At 36.6% G+C, this 23,269-nt stretch overlaps 1 protein-coding gene across 3 annotated transcripts in view; it reads right to left on the reverse strand.

Moving 5' to 3' along the window:
• LOC150107746 (proton-coupled zinc antiporter SLC30A5-like) overlaps positions 1 to 23,269 on the reverse strand; it is a 271,156-nt gene that overhangs the window by 180,283 nt on the left and 67,604 nt on the right. For all 3 annotated transcript variants that reach the window (XM_090391508.1, XM_090391507.1, XM_090391506.1), the window contains one exon: positions 10,531 to 10,618. In XM_090391508.1, coding sequence (XP_090247634.1) covers positions 10,531 to 10,618 — 88 coding nt within the window. The remainder of the gene's footprint in view (positions 1 to 10,530; positions 10,619 to 23,269) is intronic.

The raw sequence follows: 23,269 nt of genomic DNA on the forward strand, positions 1-23,269 counted from the left end.
GCTAGTTTCCTTTCATAATCCGCTGTTGCTTTTTTTACCACACTCGTTACCTTTCTGGCCTGCACTTTATACCTTTCGTGTGCCTGCAGGTCACCCCTTTCTTTAAATTCCCTTCACAGTTGTTTCTTTTTTTTTGCAGCTCAAGCTTAATGGTGTTATTCATCCATTTAACCCCTACTTGTTTTACTATTCGGACCCTAGGTATACAATCAGCCATTACCTCCTGTAAATGCTCCTTGACCACTTCCCATGCTCTATCGACATCCAGCCCTTGCAGTTGTACATGCCATGGCACTGATCCAAGCAATCTCCTAAGCTTGTCATACTTGCCAGCACGGTAATTCCACATATACCCTGTCTTAAACGAAAATTCCACACCTTTAGCCACTTCCCAGGTCAAGACCTTATGATCACTCTCACCAATAGGTGGCAACATGGTCATATTCATTACAGTCAAATTCTCAGATGCTATTACCAGGTCAAGCTCTCTCACACCCCTAGTATTATCAATTACATGCTGTCTCAGATAGTTATCCCTTAAGAATTGAATAAAATCCTTTTCCTTCCTCACGTGCCCTCTCCTCCTTCCAATCAATGTTACCATAGTTGAAATCCCCCATAATAATTACCCTCCTTCCACTCATTTCATCAATTTCCCTATGCATACTATCTCCACCATCTATTCCATCACCTGGTCTATAGCAGCACCCAACTATATATTTTATTCTGCCAGTCTCAATCTCACACCAAATAGCCTCAAATGAGCTCCTTTCACTATCCTGCGATACAACTTCAATTCCACACGTCCACGAATTCCACACCACACCGTCTGCATAACCTACGCGTAATGTCATTTGCGATCATGGCCCTCCTCCTAAACTCCTCTCTGTCATACCGCGGCAACAGACTAACCATTCTAACTCTGTCACTCTTTTCTTTCACTACCTTTAACAATACTTTCAAGTCCTCTCTCATAAAAAATTTATCACCTTTCAATTCATTCGTACCCACCACAATTATTAATTCTTTCACCAATCTAGGTATATATACAATTAGCATTCACCTTTCTCTTTTCTACAAATTTTCCTTTAACATTTCTTTATGTCTAGAAATCATTTCCTACTCAAGTGTTTAGTTTGCTGTCAAGAACTAGCATTTCCTTTTTTTTTTCTTTATGTCAGTTGTCCTCCTTAATTATTCAAAAATTATTCCCCTTCCTTAGTGGAATATTCTGTGGAGAACATAGGTGTAACATCCTGCTGCTGCCCAATTTCTCATTTTGAAATTTGCTCACATAAATCTACTCAAAAACTTGCCATTCAAAAAAATGTCTTATAGTTTAATGGTGAACCAAATGCTCTTTCTTCTCCCTGATAAACAGTGGAATCTTCTCCTACAAGCTTCACCTCTTTTTCATTGATGCATTGCATGATAATAGTACTAATCTTTAATTCTGTTCAGTTCAAGGTTTTGTGAGTAGCTGACTTTCATTATCTGACCAGACACCCCTGATGAAAACAGTAGGATTTTGTATAAATGGACAATGTTCCAGTCAGCATAATATATAATTATGATGCACCATCATGATGTACATGTAATTTCAGCCACTACAGAATACAGTTTGGTTAGTTAGTCCCAAATTGTTAGTACATCCTCTCATTCATTCATATGCCATTCGGACATAACTGGTGTTACTGAGAATCTTCTTTAGAAGATTAAACCAAGTGAGATTCTTCTCGCTTGTTTTAAGAACGTTTTTAAGGAAGTTGCCATGCAAGAGCTCAATAAATTTAGCTTCATTCTTTTTCACTGCTACCCAATCAATGTTTGGATAATTAAAGTCACCCATGATGGTTAATCATTTAGGACCTATTAGCTTAATTTGACAATGAATTTCATTATCACTATCAGCTAATCCATTAGGTCTAGAAGCATCCCGCCATGTATTTAATCTTCTCAGGCTCCACTTCACATCAAATAGCTTCAAACTCACTGCTACAATGGAAAAACTGTTACTAATACTGTAATCATAGCTATCCACCATAACTGAACTCAAACCATCCAGTATCATTAGCATCACAACCCCCACCTATCCTATCTTGTCTTATCCTTCCTAAAAACACTGTATCCTTCACACAATACCAGTTAGTACATTAGCTTCTGAGGACCATGCCTCAATAATGCCAATAATCTGAGGCCACAACATATTCACTAAGGCAACAAACTCAACCCCTCTGTTCCTTATAGGCCTGGCATTTGTGTACAGACGTAAGTTACTTCCATACTAATTTTGTATCCTCTCCTGTAGTCTACATAATGCAGTTAGATAATGTTCAGATTCCTGTTCATATTTAATGCTTCACTTATACAAAAATCCTTATACAAATTTAATAATTCAGAACCGGATGAACACACAATCATCCTTTCATCTCACCTCCATTATTAAGCATATTCATATACAGTTGTATGCTGCTCTTACACATTCTCACCATTCCTCCCATCATGATTTTATTTTATTAGAAAAATAATAGTAAAATAAATCATTTCAGCAGATACCCGATGCATTCAAGTGGAGTCTATCCTTCACATAAATCCCTTCTTTTTCCATACTCACTCGACACATCCAAAAAACTCTCCATTCTTTCTATATAGCCTACACATCGATTATTCACCATCATAGCCTTCTTAACTCCTTATTATCATATCTAGGTAATATACTAACTTACTTCACTTTCCCACTCTTAACTTCTTTCAAACAGTCCTTTCATATCCTTCTTCCATACTATTGTAAAACTCGATGTAGCTTGGAAATACCAAAGCACTTTACATCGATTTTTACAGAGGTCAAATCTCATGAGATTGTTACAAAAATAATCTTGTATGTCTCTATATATTTTAAGCTAAATATAATGTAAATAACCCTATGGGAATTGACTGTACTTACTGCTTTAACAGAAATTTCTAGAATGTACAAAACAAAGACAATGCTTTGCCACCGGAACTTTGTATACTAGCTATGTATAAGGACACAAGAAAGTTGTTTACGATTTAAGTATATGAGAAAGTTGTTTGTGAGCTCTGCATATAAACACCTTCAAAGGTTAGTGTCAAAGAGCTTGGCAAGTTTCAGACAAGTTTCTGCTGCCTGACAAGATAGGATTAAAAGAGTGCATGGAGGAGAAGAAAGAAAGGGTCGGTCTTAACAGAAGATCAAAGAGTCGTGCCAAATTCTTCGGGGGTTACAACCCTTCTTGCAAGGTCCCAGAGAACGTGAAATAAAAAGGGACTGAACCAAACATCAGGTGCGGCAGAGAACCAGGGAGTAGGCAGTTAAAGGCTGAAGTTCCTGAAGTAGGATTCAGAAGACTGGACATTACGGCGAACCCACGCCAGAGGAGAAGAATGGGAATGACGGGAGAACAGCAGATGTAAATACCCGAGGCAGTGTCGGTCGGATGTCCTTTTGCCATGGGAGGGAACTGAAGCTAAAAGCCACAAAGCGATCTTCAAGCCTGTATGCTGAAACCTCTTGCAGGACCTTTCGAGTACCAGAAAATTGCAGTCCAAAGCCTGCCAATATCCCGACGAAATGTCCCCTGAAGAAAGCCTCTCCAGACGGAAGCCTAAGGCTCAAGATGAAAGAAAATGTATAGGTACTTTAATGCAGGACATTTGGATGAGTGTATGACACAGAACCTCTGTAAGTTTGTTCCATCTTTTGTTGTACATTCCTTTTGTAATCTAGTAGATACGTTATAGATGGACTGATAAGAAATAGTAATAAGTGCCTATAAGAAAGTCCTCTGATTTGTTATTTATTGGAACATAATTTGTGAGATAACTTGGCATAGCTAGCTAACCTCTTTGTGAGTAAATTAGTTTCAATAATTTGATTTAAAAAGCAGAGAAGTAATCGAGTAATTACATTGTATAGTCATTTAGTATTGAAAAGGGAAAGCTTGTTTCTTTATACTAAAAATCTAACGGATAGGTAGAGAGAGTAAACTCCCTATCGTTCAATTAATGTACTTTGTTATTAATGTAAATAAATATGTTTTAATTATATGTCAATAGAGTGCTGCCTGATCATTTTTTTTTACAATGCACTGTTCCTAAATAAACTCTGATCTGTGAGTGGGAAACAACTAAGGCATTAATAGCATAGTTTGAGTACTTAAAAACCACGACTGTTTATGTAAACTTTATTGAAGGAATTTATGCTAGTAAGTGAGAGAGATCTACCGGACATATTACTAAGTCTTATGCCGATATAGAAATACTGGTGGCACAGTCTCAACAAATAAATTTTCATAGGCATACGACTAGTAAATGTAAAAGGTGGATAAACATAGTACACAGTAGAATAAGTAAGAAATGTTTATTCTAATTTTTATTCTTTATTCTAATTAGCACACTGCTAATTAGAATAAAGATATTACAAAAGCATGGTAACCAAACAGGCTTACAATATAGGCTAACAGCATTTCATTACAATAACGCACATTAGACTTTATACGTTACACTATATATAGTATGAGAAAGGATATGAAAAATGAGAGGAGGGATGGAAAGTTCTGATAAATACCTAGAACAAAAATGATATTAAAGCAATTGATATAACCACAAGAAAGAACATATGAGCATATGTAGAGTGAGAAACAAAAATATTGCTGGTATATTACCTAGATCTTATAGAAATGAATTATGAAGGGTTATGATGGCAAACGATTCAATGCATAGGCTATGTAGAAGGAATGGATGTGAGTTTTTCGATATGTGGAATGAATTTGAGGGAATATTGGATTTGTATAAGAGGGACTGCCCACACTTGAATGCATTCGTCATAAGTCTTGAAAAATTATTAACTGATATGAGACATAACACAAAGAGCCAGGGAAACTGAATTCTAATGAGAGGAATCATGAGAATCTGTGTGTAAGAGTAACAATGTTAGGTAACTGTGTTAATGATGGGATTGGTTATTATTATCAAAATGATTATGAAGAGAAAATGATTCCGTGTCTATCCAATTCAGACCTATCAAGTATGTATAAAGATGTCTGTATAAGTAAGGAACTAGATAAGAACAGGGATCTGCAAGTTGTTGCAATGTGTCATGCAGACCATAGACAAGTATATACAAAAGCGTATACAGATAATTTATTGTCTATACACGAATGCTAGGAGAATCAGAAACAGGTAGTTAATATATTAGGACCTCAGATTGTAGGCATTAGTGAGACCTGGCTATCAGAAACAGACATACTAACTAGTATCGAGTACAAAGAGTATAGTCTTTTTTGGAAGAATAGACAGGATAGGGGAGGAGGCATGCTGCTAATGATATCAGATGACCTGAATCCAGTTACAGTTGAGACCTATAACTAACTGCAATACCAGTAATAGTTTTTCATGTAACAGTGAGTTTGAAGTCATCTGGTGTGGTGTGAGGTGAAGTCTAACAAGATTAAATACATAGTGGGGTGTTGTTTCAGACCTGGTGGATAGGTTGCTAGTGATGAAGAACTGCATCACCAAATAAATACAATGGGTGTGAAAAGAGTAAACTGTGAAATCACATGAGAAGAATGAAATTGAATTTATTGAGCTGTTTCAAGACCACTTCCTCAAGCAACATATGACAGAAGGAACTTGTGGTCAAAGAGTGTTATATCTGATAATAGTATCAAAGGAGTTTCCGTTAAAGATGTAACTATTCTATACTCCGGTTAGTAACAGATCATGCAGTTCTTTATGACTGCTCCATTCAGAAAAGGTGACGTGAAAAGGTTGTTACATGCTGAACTATAAAGCAGGAAATTATGACCACCTGAGGAGTGTGCTGGGATCTGTACCATGGTATCAATTGTTGGATGGAAAGAATATCGACAGTGCATGGGAAGTATTTAAAAAATATTTAAATTTTGCAATATCAGAATGTGTCCCTAGACTTTGAAGAAAGAGCAGGAGTGAAATGGATGCATAATCTAATTAAGCAAGAGATTCATAAAAATTCACCATATGAGGAAACACATTTGGATGAGGAGGAAGTACTAGAGCTGTTGCACAAACTGAATAAGAATTCTGCAATAGGAACTGAAGGGATATCAGCACAGATGCTAAAAGAGTGTTCAGCTGAACTGGCTATTCCCTTGACCAGGCTAAGTAATTTGAGTCTCAGAACAGGGAAGATTCTGCAGGAGTGGAAAGAATGTATGGTACATTGCACAAGGGTGGTGCAAAGACCGGTGTATCCAACTATCCACTAATCAGCATCTCAGGAGTGGTAGTGAAGATCTTGGAAAATCGGTCAGAGCTTGCATTCAGAAATGGGTTGACAGTGAATCTCTGCTTTGCAATGAGCAACATGGGTTTACTAAAGGAAGGTCATGTTTTAGCAAGTTGCTCACATTCTATAACAATGCTACCATTGAACTAGGCAAGGGGAATGGATACACCATGATACTTTTGGATTTAAAAAGTTTTATATAGGGGTGTGAATCTGAAAGTTTCAAGATAACCAGTGGCATGCCTCAAGGATCAGTCCTTGGTCCACTGTTATTCAATCTGTACATTAATGACATTGGGAAGGATTTGACATGCAACATACAGCTATTTGTTGATGATGCAAAGAGAGTTCAGTACATCTTGGAGGCAGAGATCCAGAGGATTGACATGGCTACAACAGGATAACCATGTGCAATGACAAATTGTTCATCTCTGTAGCCATGACACTGTGGTAGAGAAGGCAACAGGAAACCACTCTACTATTATCCAAGGATAACCTTCATGATAATGATGATGCAGACTTATAATAGAGGGGCAGCTGTCTGCCCAAGGCAGTACCTCGAAGCATGGAGAGGAAAGAAATGTGCAACAAAAACCAAATTTGACTAGGCGGGGGAATAATGATGTCGACAAGACCAATGACACTCCCAGCCGAAAAAATCACTAATCAGATAATCATAAAAAAACTCTCAGAAAGAGCTTCAATGAAATGTTAGAGGACTCCTGCAACCTGGAAAACTAGACATAATATGAAGACAATTACAACATATGTGAAAATTACAGGGTGTTCGGGATAAATTTGACATATTTATAATTAATTATATTTTTCCGTAAGTTACATGTATTAACACACACTTCTCTTCATTTAAAAGTTTGGACCCTTCTTCATTCATATACAAGATGTCAGAAAGGATGGATAGCTGGAACCCACCTGAATCATGGAAGAGAATAACTTGTATCATGATGATTCGTGCCCGCCATCAAAATAAGGATATTACGACTGCTGCCCAATGCTCCCTGAATACAGTAAAAACAATCAGGCATGAACTAGAGACTTGCAATGGTGACTACGAGGATGTAGCAAGAAGAAAGATCCCTAGCAGACGATCTGATTGCGTTCGTACAGCAGAATTCCTCGCAAATCTGCAGGAACAGGTGTTGAAGAACCCTGGCATTGGAATTCGGGCTTTGTTCGTGGAGTTGCTAACTGTAGTCAAGCCCTGGATAACAAGGGTAGCCAATGGTAGGCCGTATGTATGGCAGCAGGATTCGGCCCCTTGCCACACCTCTGGGAAAAGTCAAAAATGGTTGTCTGAAAATTTCTACGACTTCACCAGTCCAAATGTTTGGCCTCCAAACTCCCCAGACCTTAACCCCATGGATTATTTTGTATGGGGCGCAGTTGAAAAAGACACCAATCGCACTTCCAGTAATACAAAAGCCCAGTTAATGGATAAAATTAAAACAGTTTTTGCGGCCCTTCCCAGGGAGACTGTAGCATCAGCTTGTTCGAGGTTCCGAAGCAGAATTGAAGCTGTGATCGATGCTAATGGTGGTTATTTTGAGTAAATCTTGTTGATAGTATTGTAATTAACTCTGCCTGTAATGTTTTTTTGTCAATTCATTAAATTTAATAGATACAAAGAAGATTTTCTTTTTCCTTACGAAACTGTCAAATTTATCCCGAACACCCTGTAATGCATCATTGCCCTTATCTCACATACTAGCAAGATTTTACTACACATTATCAAGGAAAGATTACAAACTTTCATAGGCCATCAAATCTCAGAAGAACAAGTAGGATTCAGAAAAGGTCAAGTAACTAGAGATCATATATCTAAGATCAGACAAATAATCGAAAAAGCAAGGGAATTCAACTGAAGCCTTTATCTATGCTTTATAGATTACTTCAAGGCCTTTGACTGTATGAGATGGGATATTTTATGGGATATCATGCAAGAATAGGGAATACCAAACCATCTAGTAACTCTCATAAAGAACTCATTTCAAGGAAATCAAACAATAGTAAGAACTGAAAACTCAATGTCCCCTGCATTCCAATTTGAAAAAGGATAAAGACAAGAATGCACACTCTCACCATTACTATTCAACCTTGACAGCAAAACTATAATGAAAAGATCTGTAGAGAAATGAAATGGAGGCATTAAAATAGGCAGCCGAACAATCACTAACCTACGATACGCAGTAGTCACAAACGAACAGGAATTAAAATCCATCCTAAATCAATTAGAATGGGAAAAGTTAAGCAATGGTTTAAATAATAAAGATAAAACCAAAATAATGATTTTAAACAATGCAGAAGAGATAGATATAGAAGGAATTGAAATTGTCGGCAATTTCAACTACCTTGGAGAAATAATAACAAAAAAAAAAAAAAGATGGATGTAAAAAAGAGATAAGAAGAAGAATAGCACTAGCTAAGAAAGCGATGACTGATTTAACTAAGATCTTGAAAGACAGGCATATCTCCAAAAAGATCAAAATTAAGCTTGTAGAACCTTAGTTTTTTTATTTTTTTTCCCCTATATGCTTCTGAGTCTTGGACAATGACAGAAAAAGAATTAAGGCATTTGAGCTCTGGTGCTGGAGAAGACTGTTAAGAGCGTCTTGAAAAGAAAAACGAATGAACAAAAGTATCCTAGAACTAAATATCCACACAAGACTGACAAACATAACTGACAAGAGAATTGCACAATATTTTGGACACATGTGCAGAGAACAAGACAACTGCCTGGAAAAAATAATCAGCCAAGGTAAACCACGTGGAAAAAGAGGGGAACCCTCTTTTTCCACGTGGACACGAATAACAGCCTGTACTCTCCAAGGCATTGAAATCACCAGATACAGGAGGTAATTCCAGCCATTCTTGTTGCAACATAGTCCACAACTGCACCTTCGATGTCAGTCCCAGATACATGGATCTGACATCTTACTTTACAGCATCCTAGAAAGATTCAATTGGATTTAAATCTGGGGACCTTGGGAGCCACTGTTCCTTGAGCCATACCTGGATGGTTGTGGCCAAGTGGGTGGGTGCATTGTCCTGCTGAAACAGACCATCTGCTGCAGGATAAGCTATGAAAGTGTGTAGGTGATCAGTCAGTACATTCTGGTAGTTTGCAGCATTTAACAACCTCTCGATACACACTAAGGGACCTAATGTGTCATATGAGAAAGCTCCCTTAACCATCACAGAGCCACCACCACCTCCTTGAACAGAGCTAACTTGGCATGATGGGACAATGGTCTCATGATGTCAATGCCACATCCATACCCTGCCATCAGCTCAGTACAACTGATAATGAGATTCATTAGACCACTCTGAAGAGATCTAGTTTTGATGGTCCTGACATTCGGCGAGGCACAATGCTCAATGACAAACTCTAAACAGTGGTACACAATTAGGGCGTCAGTTCTCGTAGCCCACGGTATGCAGTACCATTTGCTCGCTGACACTGCTTGGACTTCCAACAATTGATTTGTGCCACCACTACCCTGTAGTTAATCTGTAAGAAGCTTGGACAGTCTATGTCGACTCAGGTCATCAATGGCTTGTTCTTGGCCACCACTTCTCACCAGGCACTAGTACATCTGTTGATGTACCAGTGCCTGACGTATATCATGGTAGATCTTTGATACAGTTGCCCTCAAGAACCCTATGTTTCTTACCACTTGGGTGACATAATGACCTATCTGTCTTATGCGAATAATATGTCCACATTCAAAGTCACCAAGATCACCACATTTACTCATGTTCGTTGATTACAATACATTGTTAGGAAGCCCCGATATCTGCCTACTCACTGTCTGTGTTTGGTTTGGGTACATTTGTTTCACTCTGTAGAAGTGGGGGAAATGCTAGTGTCAACTTCCCAAATCTCTTCCCATCACCCATATCTCTAATGTTTTGTCCATTGAGTATATACACAGATCTCTCTCTCTCCTGTATATGTTTCTCAAAATATATGCAGGCAAGCAAGAGAGAGAGAGAAAGAGATCGATAATGCATACAGGTGCCCAAATCTAATTCATGATCTGCCTATGGTAGAAGTACTAACACATGGTATTTAAAAGCCTTACCTGAACAGCTGAAATTAAATAAAAATACAAAAATAACACTGGGCATAAAATTGAATTTTTATAAATCAAAAGTAAACCATACTTTATCAAGAAAACATGATAATATGGTACTTGGAAAGTTATGAACAATACAAAGGATACGGTGTTCTGTTGGAACTACTTCACCATCATCATGGTCAAGAAATAAAAGTGCCAATACTCCAATCAAAAAGCACACAGCACCTCTAAACTGATAAAGAGCATATATATATATATATTAATTTGTTGTAAATATTTAAAATTTGCAAGACATTTTCAAAGTTTTATTCTGAAGCATACAAAAACATATACTGTATTCCTAAAAAGTATTTCTAATAAATATTCTTTATTCTGACATATACATTCCTAATTGTAGGCTAATAATTAATAACATGAATAATTGCTAATAACAGGTCAGGAAGGTTAGCCAAGCTAATTAGCACTTCTACTCTGCTGATAAGTTGCAGGTTTGAATCTCACTGCAGGCATGGACATTTGTGAATATGGTAGACAATTATTGTTGCCAATTGTGAAAAAACTGCCCTACTTATTGGATGCCTGAAGCGGATTGAAAATATTCCCCATCGAGTCTCTAAAATAGGATTTCAGGATTATCTAATCCCCTTACCCAACCCATGGGATTAAATATAGGTTTACAACTCCTTTTTGAGTGGAATTTACATAAAATCAAAAAATAAATAACCTCCAAAGTCGCATGTGATAAATTATAATCCAAAATTAAAGCAAATTTTTATGAACATCACGAACACTTTAAAATTCACATACACACAATATATAAAAATAATTTGATAAAATAAAATAAAATATAAAAAAAGAAAAATAATTCATAATAAAATTAAATAAGACAAAATTGTATTTTATTTGAGTAGTAATATTTTGACATATTTCTGAGGGAATGCTTGAAATTGGAAGTGATCATCACTTAGTTTTAAGTAGGATAGAAATGAATATCACACTGAAAAGAACAAAATGTAAGAAAATTTTAAAAAGAAATAAAGTTGATCCACTTTAGAGGTAAACAATACATTCAACTATACAAATATTATTCAAGAAAAAAAATTAGATTATTCAGTATGATTTCTTTTTTCTGGAAAGAAGAAACCATACTGAAAGTATACAACAAATTCCTAGCAAATAAGCTGGCAGATGCCTAAAAGAATTCAGTGAAAAATGTAAGAGAACTAAGCTATAGGTAAAAAGTAGCTAAACAAAAGTCATAGGAAGACTTTTGTAAGAATATAGAACATACACATCAGGAAGGTGGCAAAATTTCTGGAAGCTACTGGAAAAGCTTAGATATGGAAGAAAGAGTACTGTGAAAGGAATCAGAGATGATATAGATGGCTGAAAGCTGAAGATGATGATATTCTAGACTTTTGGAGTAATTCTCAAAAAATGAGTATCGTATGGACTGCTTTTGTCCTTGTGTAACTAGATTGCTTGTTGTCTCTCAGATCAATCCCTATGTGCAATGGTAGATGGTGTTATATCTTCAGATTTTCTTGTTAATGCAGATGTCCCTCATGGTTCTGTCATTTTACCACTCTTTTCCTGATTTCTATAAATGACTTTCTTTCATTGAATGCAAATCCTATTTATAGTTTTGCTCATAATGGCATTCTCCACTTGTCCTACTCATACAAGCCTTGCAGTGCTCAACCATCTCCAGCTTCAAGATCATCTGTAATAAGTGCCCTGAACACTGATCTCCATAGCATCTTTGATTTGTGAGAAAACAACCAAGTCAACTTCATAGATTTCAAAACACAGTTTTACTAGTCTTGTAAAAAAAGACCTCAGATCTTCTCCCCTTACTTTTGTTAATGCTCAGCTCAACAAGCAAGACCAAATCTCTCTCTCTCTCTTCTTGGACTGACTCTTAATATTAACAACATTTCCTGGCATAATCCTATAAGATCTATAGCCTCACTAGCTTCCAAAATTTTTGACATCCTTTTCCACTCAGGACAGTATTTCTCACCAGTTACTCACTCTGTATAAATCCCAAATCTGATCAACATTAAGAGAAACTCAACATCCCTTTACAGTCGAACTGCATATTCACTGAACCTGCTACTTCCAGTCATCTTTCGTTTCATCCATCATAATTCTGTGGAACAGCCTCCCCTCATGAAGCATTTCCAAAGGACTGAAACCTCCAGCAATTTAAGAAGAATATCAACAGATTAATCATAATAATGTTTAATAGTATAACCAACACCAAGAGAGAAAATTACATTTATTAAACTCACTAATATTTCACTCGTTTTCTACTCAGCATCATCAGAGCACAATAATAACTGTGATAGGCACACACAGCACTAAACCAAGTAATTGTAAAAACAATTCATATCTTAAATGATACCTAATGCCTTACATGGCTTCCTCTATCGGTCAGATAACTACAAAGTTAATTTAGAGAATTCTGGACATTAAAATAATTAATGCAACCATACATGTATGGTTGAACTATCATTTTAAAAACTAATAGCCAGACTTCTCTAAATTAACTTTGTAGTTATCTGACCCATAGATAGTCTCCCAGATCTTTGGTAAATTAATGCAACCATACATGTATGGTTGCATTAATTATTTTAATGTCCAGAATTCTCTAAATTAACTTTGTAGTTATCTGACCCATAAAGGAAGCCATGTAAGGACATTAGGTGTCATTTAAGATTTGAATTTGTTTCTACAATTATTTGGTTTAGTGCTGTGTATTTGGTTTAGTTATCATTGTGCTCTGATGATGCTGGGTAGAAAATTAGTAAGCTTAATAAATGTGTCTTTTTTTTCTTAGTGAGAATTATACCATTAAGTAAAACAAGGATTTGTAACAAGTTTTGTAGGTCTAGAAAAGGCATATCACAAGGTGTGTAGAGAAAAGGTTTTCAAAACACTATATGGGATAAATGGAATATTATACAAATCAGTACACTGTCTATATTTGACTTGTCAAAAGTTGTAAGTTAGAGTTGATGGAAATGCAGGAAGATAGGCTCATATAAAATTAAGTGTAAGATAGGAGCGTATACTCTTTCCACTCTTATTCTTCATCTATATGGATTACAATATGAAAGAAAGTGGCATTAAATTCTGATCCTGATATCAGAATCAGAGATATCAAGCTTAATTCCTTGCTTTATGCAGTTGATATTGTCCCCCCCCCCCACCCCCCCCCCCCCCCACCCCCCCCCCCCCCCACCCCCCCCCCCCCCCACCCCCCCCCCCCCCCACCCCCCCCCCCCCCCACCCCCCCCCCCCCCCACCCCCCCCCCCCCCCACCCCCCCCCCCCCCCACCCCCCCCCCCCCCCACCCCCCCCCCCCCCCACCCCCCCCCCCCCCCACCCCCCCCCCCCCCCACCCCCCCCCCCCCCCACCCCCCCCCCCCCCCACCCCCCCCCCCCCCCACCCCCCCCCCCCCCCACCCCCCCCCCCCCCCACCCCCCCCCCCCCCCACCCCCCCCCCCCCCCACCCCCCCCCCCCCCCACCCCCCCCCCCCCCCACCCCCCCCCCCCCCCACCCCCCCCCCCCCCCACCCCCCCCCCCCCCCACCCCCCCCCCCCCCCACCCCCCCCCCCCCCCACCCCCCCCCCCCCCCACCCCCCCCCCCCCCCACCCCCCCCCCCCCCCACCCCCCCCCCCCCCCACCCCCCCACTTCTGATCATTCAGTTTGAAATTCCGAAATTCACCTAGTTTCTTATTTCTTTGGTTCTGTCTTACAAATTGTTATATGTACGTTTTAATGTTATTTATCAGTTTCCTTTTTCATGTGTTGCTTCTTTCATTTGTTTTTCCCTGCTTTCCTCGGGCAGCCATCTGAAGAGGTGACTGACCGAGGAAAGCTGAAAAGAAAGGAAGGAGGGAGATAATGTCGGAGATCTGCTTGGTGCAGGCATTTAAGTCAGGCCAAGTAGATCGACTGAGGCCTCTTTTAACTATCTACTACTATCCACTCTATCTTTCTCCTCCTCTCTCACTATCAGGCTGACTCTCAGCACAACTTTATTAAATCTAAAGAGGCCAGTGATGAAAGGCATGAACTCCCATTCGACCTCAATAAAGGTCGAAACCGGTCTGGGTAGTGGCCCCTTGCCTTTAATACAAAACATCATACATCCCCTTCTTGGAGATGTGTTTTGGCATTAAGGGTAAATATTAAGATTAGTGATCAGAGCTTGCTCCACCTTTACCACGAGTTGCCTTGGTCTTGCACTACCTGTGGGATCAGCTAGTCTTGCATCAATTGCAGGTGCAAACTTGACATTTTGTCTGTTTGCTCACTTGGGAAAAATGGAGTAAAACCAGGTTTAAAATTGCTTGGTATCTTTAACATGATGAGAATAGGAATCTTTGCATAGATCAGAAGAGCAGCATTGGCTTGTTAAATGGAAGTCTTGCTTCATCAACCTAGCCACATTTCATACTACACATAGAATATACTTACATGATTTTTCTAGATTTTACAAAAGGTTAATTTGATAGAAAATTAATACTGAAACTAAAAGTATGGATGAATTAGTCAATTGGAAGACTGGATATAATTGTTGGTTTGCTGATAGATGCTAGTAAGTTGTGTAAGGAAGTGAGATATGTAGTAAGATAAATGTGAGAAGTAAGGTCTACAGGGCTCTATTTTAATTTTACTACCATTACTGTTTTTTTTTTTCCTCACTACATCCTGTTCTTTCCTTTAGAGCACAAGGATTCATTTTAGAATAATTTGTCTAAGATATATAGTTATATATAACAGATGGAATTCAGTCTTTCTAAATGGCATAGTTAAACTGCAGTAATCAAAATGAAAGTATGTTATAAATTTTGACACAAACGACAAAAGAAAACAATCATGTTTACAGTTAAGCATTGTTTTGACATTCAAATAAATATTATATTAATTCATTCTGTGGAAGTCAACTTCATAAGGAAATATGAAACTCCATCAGGTATAAAATAATTGTAAATAATAATAATTCCATTTTTAATATTCATCTTTCAACTTAAAATATTTCTTGATCAGGAATACATTTTCCCCCCTATAATTGCATAAAATTTGTTAGCTCAGTATTTACATTTCTACTAAATAATCACATATATTTTATTGATTTTTATTAACAATTTCAACTAATGAAGATGTTTATTTCTGAATGTAAACCTCAATTACAATGAGCCAGAACCATATTGCCAATACTAGACCAACCATTCATTCACCCCCCCCCCCCCATACAATAAGTGAATTAATGTGCTTTAGATTGTAAACTTTGCTAAATTTACGAATAAATTTCACTAAATTTACATTAACTTCAGCAAAATTTAATGTAAATTTCTGGTTTCCTGGGAGACAAATCTACCAACAAAAATGGATAAACTAGCAAGTATATGAAGTGTTTCATTCTTATGAAGCACCTTTGTGCTTCATAAGAATGAAACCATACTTTAATTTCAAAACCTAATAAAGTGAATTATATACTGATGAATTAAAAACAGTTAATCAAGCATTATTTTCTAAACAAGTCGGTATGAATCAAATAAAGTTAGAAACAAACCAACTGCAACAAGTTGGCTTATATCAGAAATATTGCTAGAAAGGGAACTCATGTACAAGGGAATACCTTCGGAATTTGTGAATTTGGAAAATAATTGTGATCCAATTATGAATTACATGCAAGAATAACTATTAGCTATTCATAACTTCATATTTAAGTATATTAACCAATAGAATACAAATGTTATCAAAGTAGTATAGATATAAGAAATAAACAAAAAAATACACCTTAAAAGATGTGCACAGTGAAGTAATTTTCAATAATTTACTAAGAGTAGATTTATATCAACATTTAAGGATTAATTAGATTTTATTTTGTCTCAGACTTTTTTTTATAGATTTTATTAAAACTGAAAGTTTCTTTGACTTCTATATTTAGCACAAACAAAAAAACAACAACAAATCTCAAACATTTCCCAACAGTCAACATTTCTATAAACTGAATTTTTTTTTCAATTTATGATGTGAAATGCTAGGTCATGACGTGAAATAAATTTGACATCATGACCAAGCACGCACGCACACACACTTATTATATATCAGTTTATATTAGACTTCAAAAGGAATTGCACCAGATATTAAGCTGAGATTGAAGATTCTCCACACTTTGTCATGAGCTGCCCTGGTATTGCACTATCTCTAAAATCAGCTCACTCCCAAAATTGCTAGTTTAGTGTGTGTGTGTGTGTATTTATGTACACATATATACACACACACAACTACATCATTCAAGGGAAACGACTAGGGCTTCTGAGCCAGAGACAGAGAAAATGTGGAAAAATATGGAAGAGATCAAAAGTTTATTTTTCACTTGGTTAGACTATAATAAATTTAGTTTAATCATTTATCCAAGTGTGAGCAAACAAAGTTTGTGCCTGAAAATATCTTCAGGCCTGGGATAAAGGATTAAACTAAATTTATTACAGTCTAACCAAGTGAAAAATAAACTTTCAACATCTTTCACTAAATCCAGAGTAATTTAACAAAAAGGTGGCACACCTTTTGGCAACTCCTATAGGTAAAGATGACCTCGCTATTGCTTCTGCCTGGTATCTCAACTTCTGGATTCATAAAGCATTAGTATATTGTGTTTAATTTTAGGAATTACATGAAGCCAGGAGAGAATTAGGGGTCTTTAATGGAAATAAATGCAAAAATATAATATCGGTAATACTGATATTTCGTGGATGAGCACCGCACACACCTGGAATATTTGCCCCTGATACACACACTGCTTGGAAAGAAGTCAATGGACACTCCCATGGGCAAGGCACATTACACCATGTTAATGAGTCATGTGTTTTTAGTCTGTAGAAATATGATACTTCCAAATCAATGCAACTGTATAACAGAAGTCCTTCTGTTATTAACAGCATTAATGATAGAAAATGTGTAAGCAGAGCTAATCTAAGGTGGTATTGGCCACTTAAATAGAATGGGCAAGGAAAGGTTAGTCAGATAAGTGTTTGATACCAAAATGGCAGGAAAGAAATCCAGAGGAAGACCAAGGTCTAGGTAGATTGATTCAGTCAGAAGTGCTTGAGAAGCACAAAATGTTAGATACGACAATACTGGACTACTGATATGCAATAGACTAATTTGGGGGAAGTTGTGGATAGGAGTAATTACGCAAACTTAATCATATAGTACTGTCATAGCAGCCTGAACATCCCTTGAGGGTACAGATCAGGAAATTAACAATGATATATACTAAACCAAAACAAAAGTTTCATAAAACAATATATGCCATCATTACATATAATAAAGTAAAAACAAAAACATAACAAAATTCGTATAAAATATTTTATTCACATTTAAATAGAACACAGAAAAAAGACATAAAAACAGAAGTTAGGAGATATTTTATTTAATGCAATGGATGTGGGGCATTGTACTTGACATAAAGCATAGAATTCATTTTTATTCACAGTAATAAACAGATTTGCTCACTATGACATTCTTTCAGAAGACTGGAATAAAAATGTCCTTGTATAGTACAATTAGTTTATACTAATTATCCTTACTATATGTAAGGATAATTAGAATAAACTGGAGACATCTGGAATGAAAATGACCCTACATAATGAAAAACAACTCCCCTAGTTTTATAGTAGTGCTAAACATAGTAATTAACTAAATACATTGTGTTCACATCTGCAAAATCAAACATAAAAATCAGAATTGCATTTGAGATTTTCTGTTTTATTAACATAATTCACCAATACTAATTTTACAAATAAAATTTAATCTGAAACGCTCAAACTAGAATGTCATATTTCTCATGGAAAAGCTTAGACGTTGGTTTATGCATTTTTAGTAAATAACTTAAGGAAATTACAACGTATACTAGGATATACATTAAAATAAATTTTAATACACTTCCAATATTTCGGCAATGTCACGTTGTCATTTTCATAGGAACTTAAAAACAAGACACGTGCAGGCAAGCACAACAAACAGTAAATGAGGATGAAGCAGGAAGCTATTCTTTCTCCTAAAAGTCCTGATGGTGCCCTCTAGAGGGCACCATCAGGACACATTAGGACATTTCAGAACACAAGGACTACATCAGGTTTCACCAATACAGCCACTCTGGTCTTGCAGACCATGTGCTGGACACCAGCCATAGAATACGGTGGAAGAAAGCCACGATAATACACCGTAATAAATTCAAATACAAAAGGCTTTTCATGGAATCAGCCGTAAGAAACAATCCAAACCTCAACAAATTTGGTTGCATGAAAATGCCCCAAATTTGGGAAATCTACATCAGAAGACCTTCAGCCCAATCGCCCAAGAATTCCAACATTGGCCACTAGGGGGCACCATCAGGACTTTTAGGAGAAAGGATAGCTTCCTGCTTCGTCCTCATTTACTGTTTGTTGTGCTTGCGTGCATGTGTCTTGTTTTTAAGTTCCTATGAAAATGGTAACGTGAAGTTGCCGAAATATTGGAAGTGTATTAAAATTTATTTTAATGTATATCCTAGTATACGTTGTAATTTCCTTAAGCTATTTAGTAAAAATAGCACGTCATATATATATTTAAAACAGTAAAAATGCACCCTCTCAATTTGAAAGGGACATAATATATCATCAAATCCAGCATGAACATGTTAATGATACGAAATCTGTGTGGTAGTACACTGATATTTTCTATTTCATAAAAAACTGTTCCTGATCCGCTAAACTTAATTCACAATCCACTAACAAGTTGTGACCTGCAGTTTGAAAAACACTATTTTACACTGATATTTCTCTGACTGAGAACTTGTTATCCAGTGAAGTGGTTCTGCTGGAATCCAAACTGCTCATCAGGGATGAAATTCAATTCTTTAGTAACTTTCTGCAGACTTGTTAGTATTATTGTCTTGGCTATTTTTCCTGGACACATCAGGAAAAATAGCCAAGTATTGCCCATTTGATCTACAGGAGAGTAGGTCAAATGGGCATATTGGGGGGGGGGGGCTGTGCTCCTTTCGATCATACTGGATGAAAGTGATATCTTAATATTGCATTAATAATAACAACAATACACATTACAGCTTTGTGTGACAGGCATTGGATGATTTTGTTAGAAATCCCATCTGGGCGTTGTCTTAAGTTTGATGATGATTTTGTGTACCTCAGCTCGTGATGTCAATTGGATGGTGTTTTCATAGTCTATGATTTTCAACATATTCATGTGCATACTTTACTGATGAAGTCTAGATCTGTATAGGTGTAGTTTGGACAATACTGCTTTATTTCTTTTACTTAACCCTTTCACTGCTGATAATATATCACTTATAAATCTTCTCTTGCTGAATTATTTTCTTTTATAATTTAAACAATCACATAACTTTTGGCTATTTTTTTCCAATCAAATTATGATTTAATTGAAAATCGTTATTTAGTATTGTTATATAATACTAAACATTCTGTATCACCCTCTGTCATACTTTCAAAAATTAGCAATCATATGATATTTAACAAAACTGGGAATGCCCAACATTTGTTAACACGTTCGCTGCCACGCTACTATGGCATGGTCTATTCCCCTACGCTGAGCAGTTTTACTTCTTCTAGATCAGTACGATAATCTCGTTACCGGAGGTAAACGTCCTACGAGTATACTCGTAGTTGGCTTGTACAGAGCATATGCGGTCTATGAGAATACACAGTTTTGATGCTAGCCCCACAAGCCAAGGATTTTCACTTCTTCAAGGTCACTACAATAATCTCGTTCCCGGCGGTAAGCGTCATACGAGTATACTCGTAGCTGGCTTGTGAAGCAGGTTTACCCACTACGAGTATACTCGTAGTTGGCAGCGAACGTGTTAAAGATGTATCTGTCCCTTACCCCCCCCCACCACTCTCTCTAATTTTCTTCTCTTCAAATAAGGTTTTAAGACAATACATATCACAATACCTTATGATTTTTTTTTTTAGCTCATCAGCAGTATTAAATTAGATTCGGAAGAATCCATGTTGGGAACTGTCTGGGGTCACTAGGTGATGCACATCCCATTTTGGTGGTTGCTCTTGGCATATGGAAGATTTGAAAAATTTGTCTATTTTTCTTATGAGTCAGCAGAAAATCTTCGAATATGTTTTTTCCCGAATTTACTTCATGCAGTGTGTGAATTTAGAACTGTTATATGCAGGATTTGAAAACGAAAGTTTTTTGTATTCAAAGTCCTCTCACAAAGATTCAGTAGTACTGTTCATTATATCTGACCTGGCAACTGCTCGTGTTATTTTTATGGTATCTTTCATGATCGGACTTCATTATTGGCTAACTGGTCTAACTGCCTCTCTTTTCTGATAATTTCATGTAATTTTAATACCTTATTACTATCCCCGAGAAGACAGTGACTATGTGACACAATAGCTGGAAAATTTCTTCTGCCATAGGCAAAAGTGCAAATATTATTTTTGCTAGCAAGCAGATAAAGACAGAGAGGTGCTTCAGATTAAAATTATATTCATAGCAAATGTCTCCACATGCCCACAAAATTCAAGCAAGCTTAAAAGTTGTTCTGGCAGAGATTTTTTAAATACAAAAATGTGCTCAAGAATTGAACTCAGCAAGAACAGAATTTTTAAACTGATTGAAATAACTCAGGCTTAGCAGCAAAATGGTTAAATTCACTACAGTGAACCTTGCAGTATATGGAACTGCATCCCTACTCTCCAGGTGTTTGCTATAGTGAGCATTTACTGTAATCTCGAACATGGGTCCTTTCCAATTTATCTTCCTTAAAATTGTCTAATCCTATCATAGACTTCATATTGAAAATTTATGGAGACAAAATCATACATGTTGGAGTAATTACTTTACTTATAATTATGAAAATAACACTCGATGTTTCGACCTCCATATCAAGGTGATCATCAGGAAATGTTCTATGTATACACAGAACACAAGCTACATGACACTACACAAAAATAATTTAAATCTAAACACTTTGTTAATCGTTTATCCTAGCCTGATCTCTGGTGAAAAAATAATAATAAATAAAATATATACAACAATATAAATTAATTAACAAAATAAAATAAAATATTTTTTTTTATACATATCAGTATAATAATATACAGATGATTAAAAAAAATCTCTAAATAAATAAAAATTATTTAAATTAAGGGGATATTAAATCCCACATTGTTTTAAAACCGAATAAGAAACTCAAAGATTGGAATCAGAGAGTTTCATGCCGAATATAGTAAAAACTATAAAGTATCGGCGATCACTAGTGTGAGCTAATGCAAGTGACCCTAGTACGTAGTACAATACCGGACAACTCGTAGCAAAGGAAAATACCTAAGAATAGCGATCAGAACTTTACCGCCTTTGCTACGAGTTGTCCGGTATTGTACTACGTACTAGGGTCACTTGCATTAGCTCACGCTAGTGATCGCCGATATTTTATAGTTTTCACTATTCGGCATGAAACTCTCTGATTCCAATCTTTGAATTTCTTATTCGGTTTTAAAACAATGTGGGATTTAATATCCCCTTAATTTAAATAATGTTTATATCGCTGAAATGAAGCTTATTAGCTCTTTATATTTAAATAAAAATAAAATTTTATAGCAGAATTACATTAAACACATCTCTAGTCCTCTTATATTAAGGTTTTCATTTACGTTGGGTTCTGCAATCATGTTCTGGATACTATATAGGTTGCAAATGGGTCCTCCAGATTCTTGGTATTACTAATCCATCATTCTTGTTTAGATTCACATGTTTCACCATCTCACAAACTTCCTTGAACTTTCTTTCACACAAGGTTTTGGTACAGTGAGATTCTGTGTCATGTTTGAAGTGCATGGTCTGACAGGCATGTTCTGACAACTGTTTCAAGAAAAGGAAGAGAATTATATCTCGATGGTAAATTGGATACATTTGTGTTGTTGTTTGTTCAGGTAGCTTAGGAATGTATTTAATGTGTATCTAGACACACTTGTCACACGTCTTCCCTCAGGTGGCCTTTCATTCACAGTCTACTGCAAACCTACACACACAGGCCAATACATATGTAAAAATTCATATCACCATCCAACACAAAAATTAGGGGTCATCAGCAATTTACTAACAATTTACTACAATCAACAGGCTGAACAAAAAATATGAAATTATTAGCCAAATGTTTATAAAAAATGGCTACAACAAAAAACAGTTCACAAGATCCATCACAATAATACCATAGCTATACATGCATTAGGGTAATATTGGAAAAAAATAGATAGAACACAACAGAAATACAACATTAAAGCAACCTTCAAACTTCCTGCAAAATGAAAAAGTATACTCAGCTCAACCAAAGATCGCTTTCCCTACTTTGCCCAATCAAGGGTTTACAAAATTCAGGGCACCTGCAACCTATCCTACATAGGGGAAACAGGGCACACCATCCCAATAAGAAAAGAGAAACAAATGGCACCTTAAATTTTTTCACTATGATAAAACAGGCCTGTCAGACCACGGACATCAAACATGTTACAGAATCAACTGGAAAGGCACTGAGTTTCTACATCACACCAAAACCTGGTTTGAAAGAAAGTTCAAGGAAGCTTTGTAAGATGCTGAAATGTTATGCAAATCTAAACAAGAATGATGGGTCAGTAATATGGGTTAGTGATAGCAAGAATCTGGAAGACCCATCTGCAACCTATATAATATCCAGAACATGATGCCAGAACCTCAGTGTAAAAAAATCTTAATATAAAAGGACTGTTAAGAAGTGTAACACATGGAAAGGCTTGTGTGTTCACAGTACATGTTATTTATGACAACACAGTATTTTCA

The sequence above is a fragment of the Typopeltis vanoorti genome, chromosome 4 (assembly GCF_054136105.1).
Source record: "Typopeltis vanoorti isolate ZY-2024b chromosome 4, IOZ_Tvanoo_1.0, whole genome shotgun sequence".
NCBI lineage: Eukaryota > Metazoa > Arthropoda > Arachnida > Uropygi > Thelyphonidae > Typopeltis > Typopeltis vanoorti.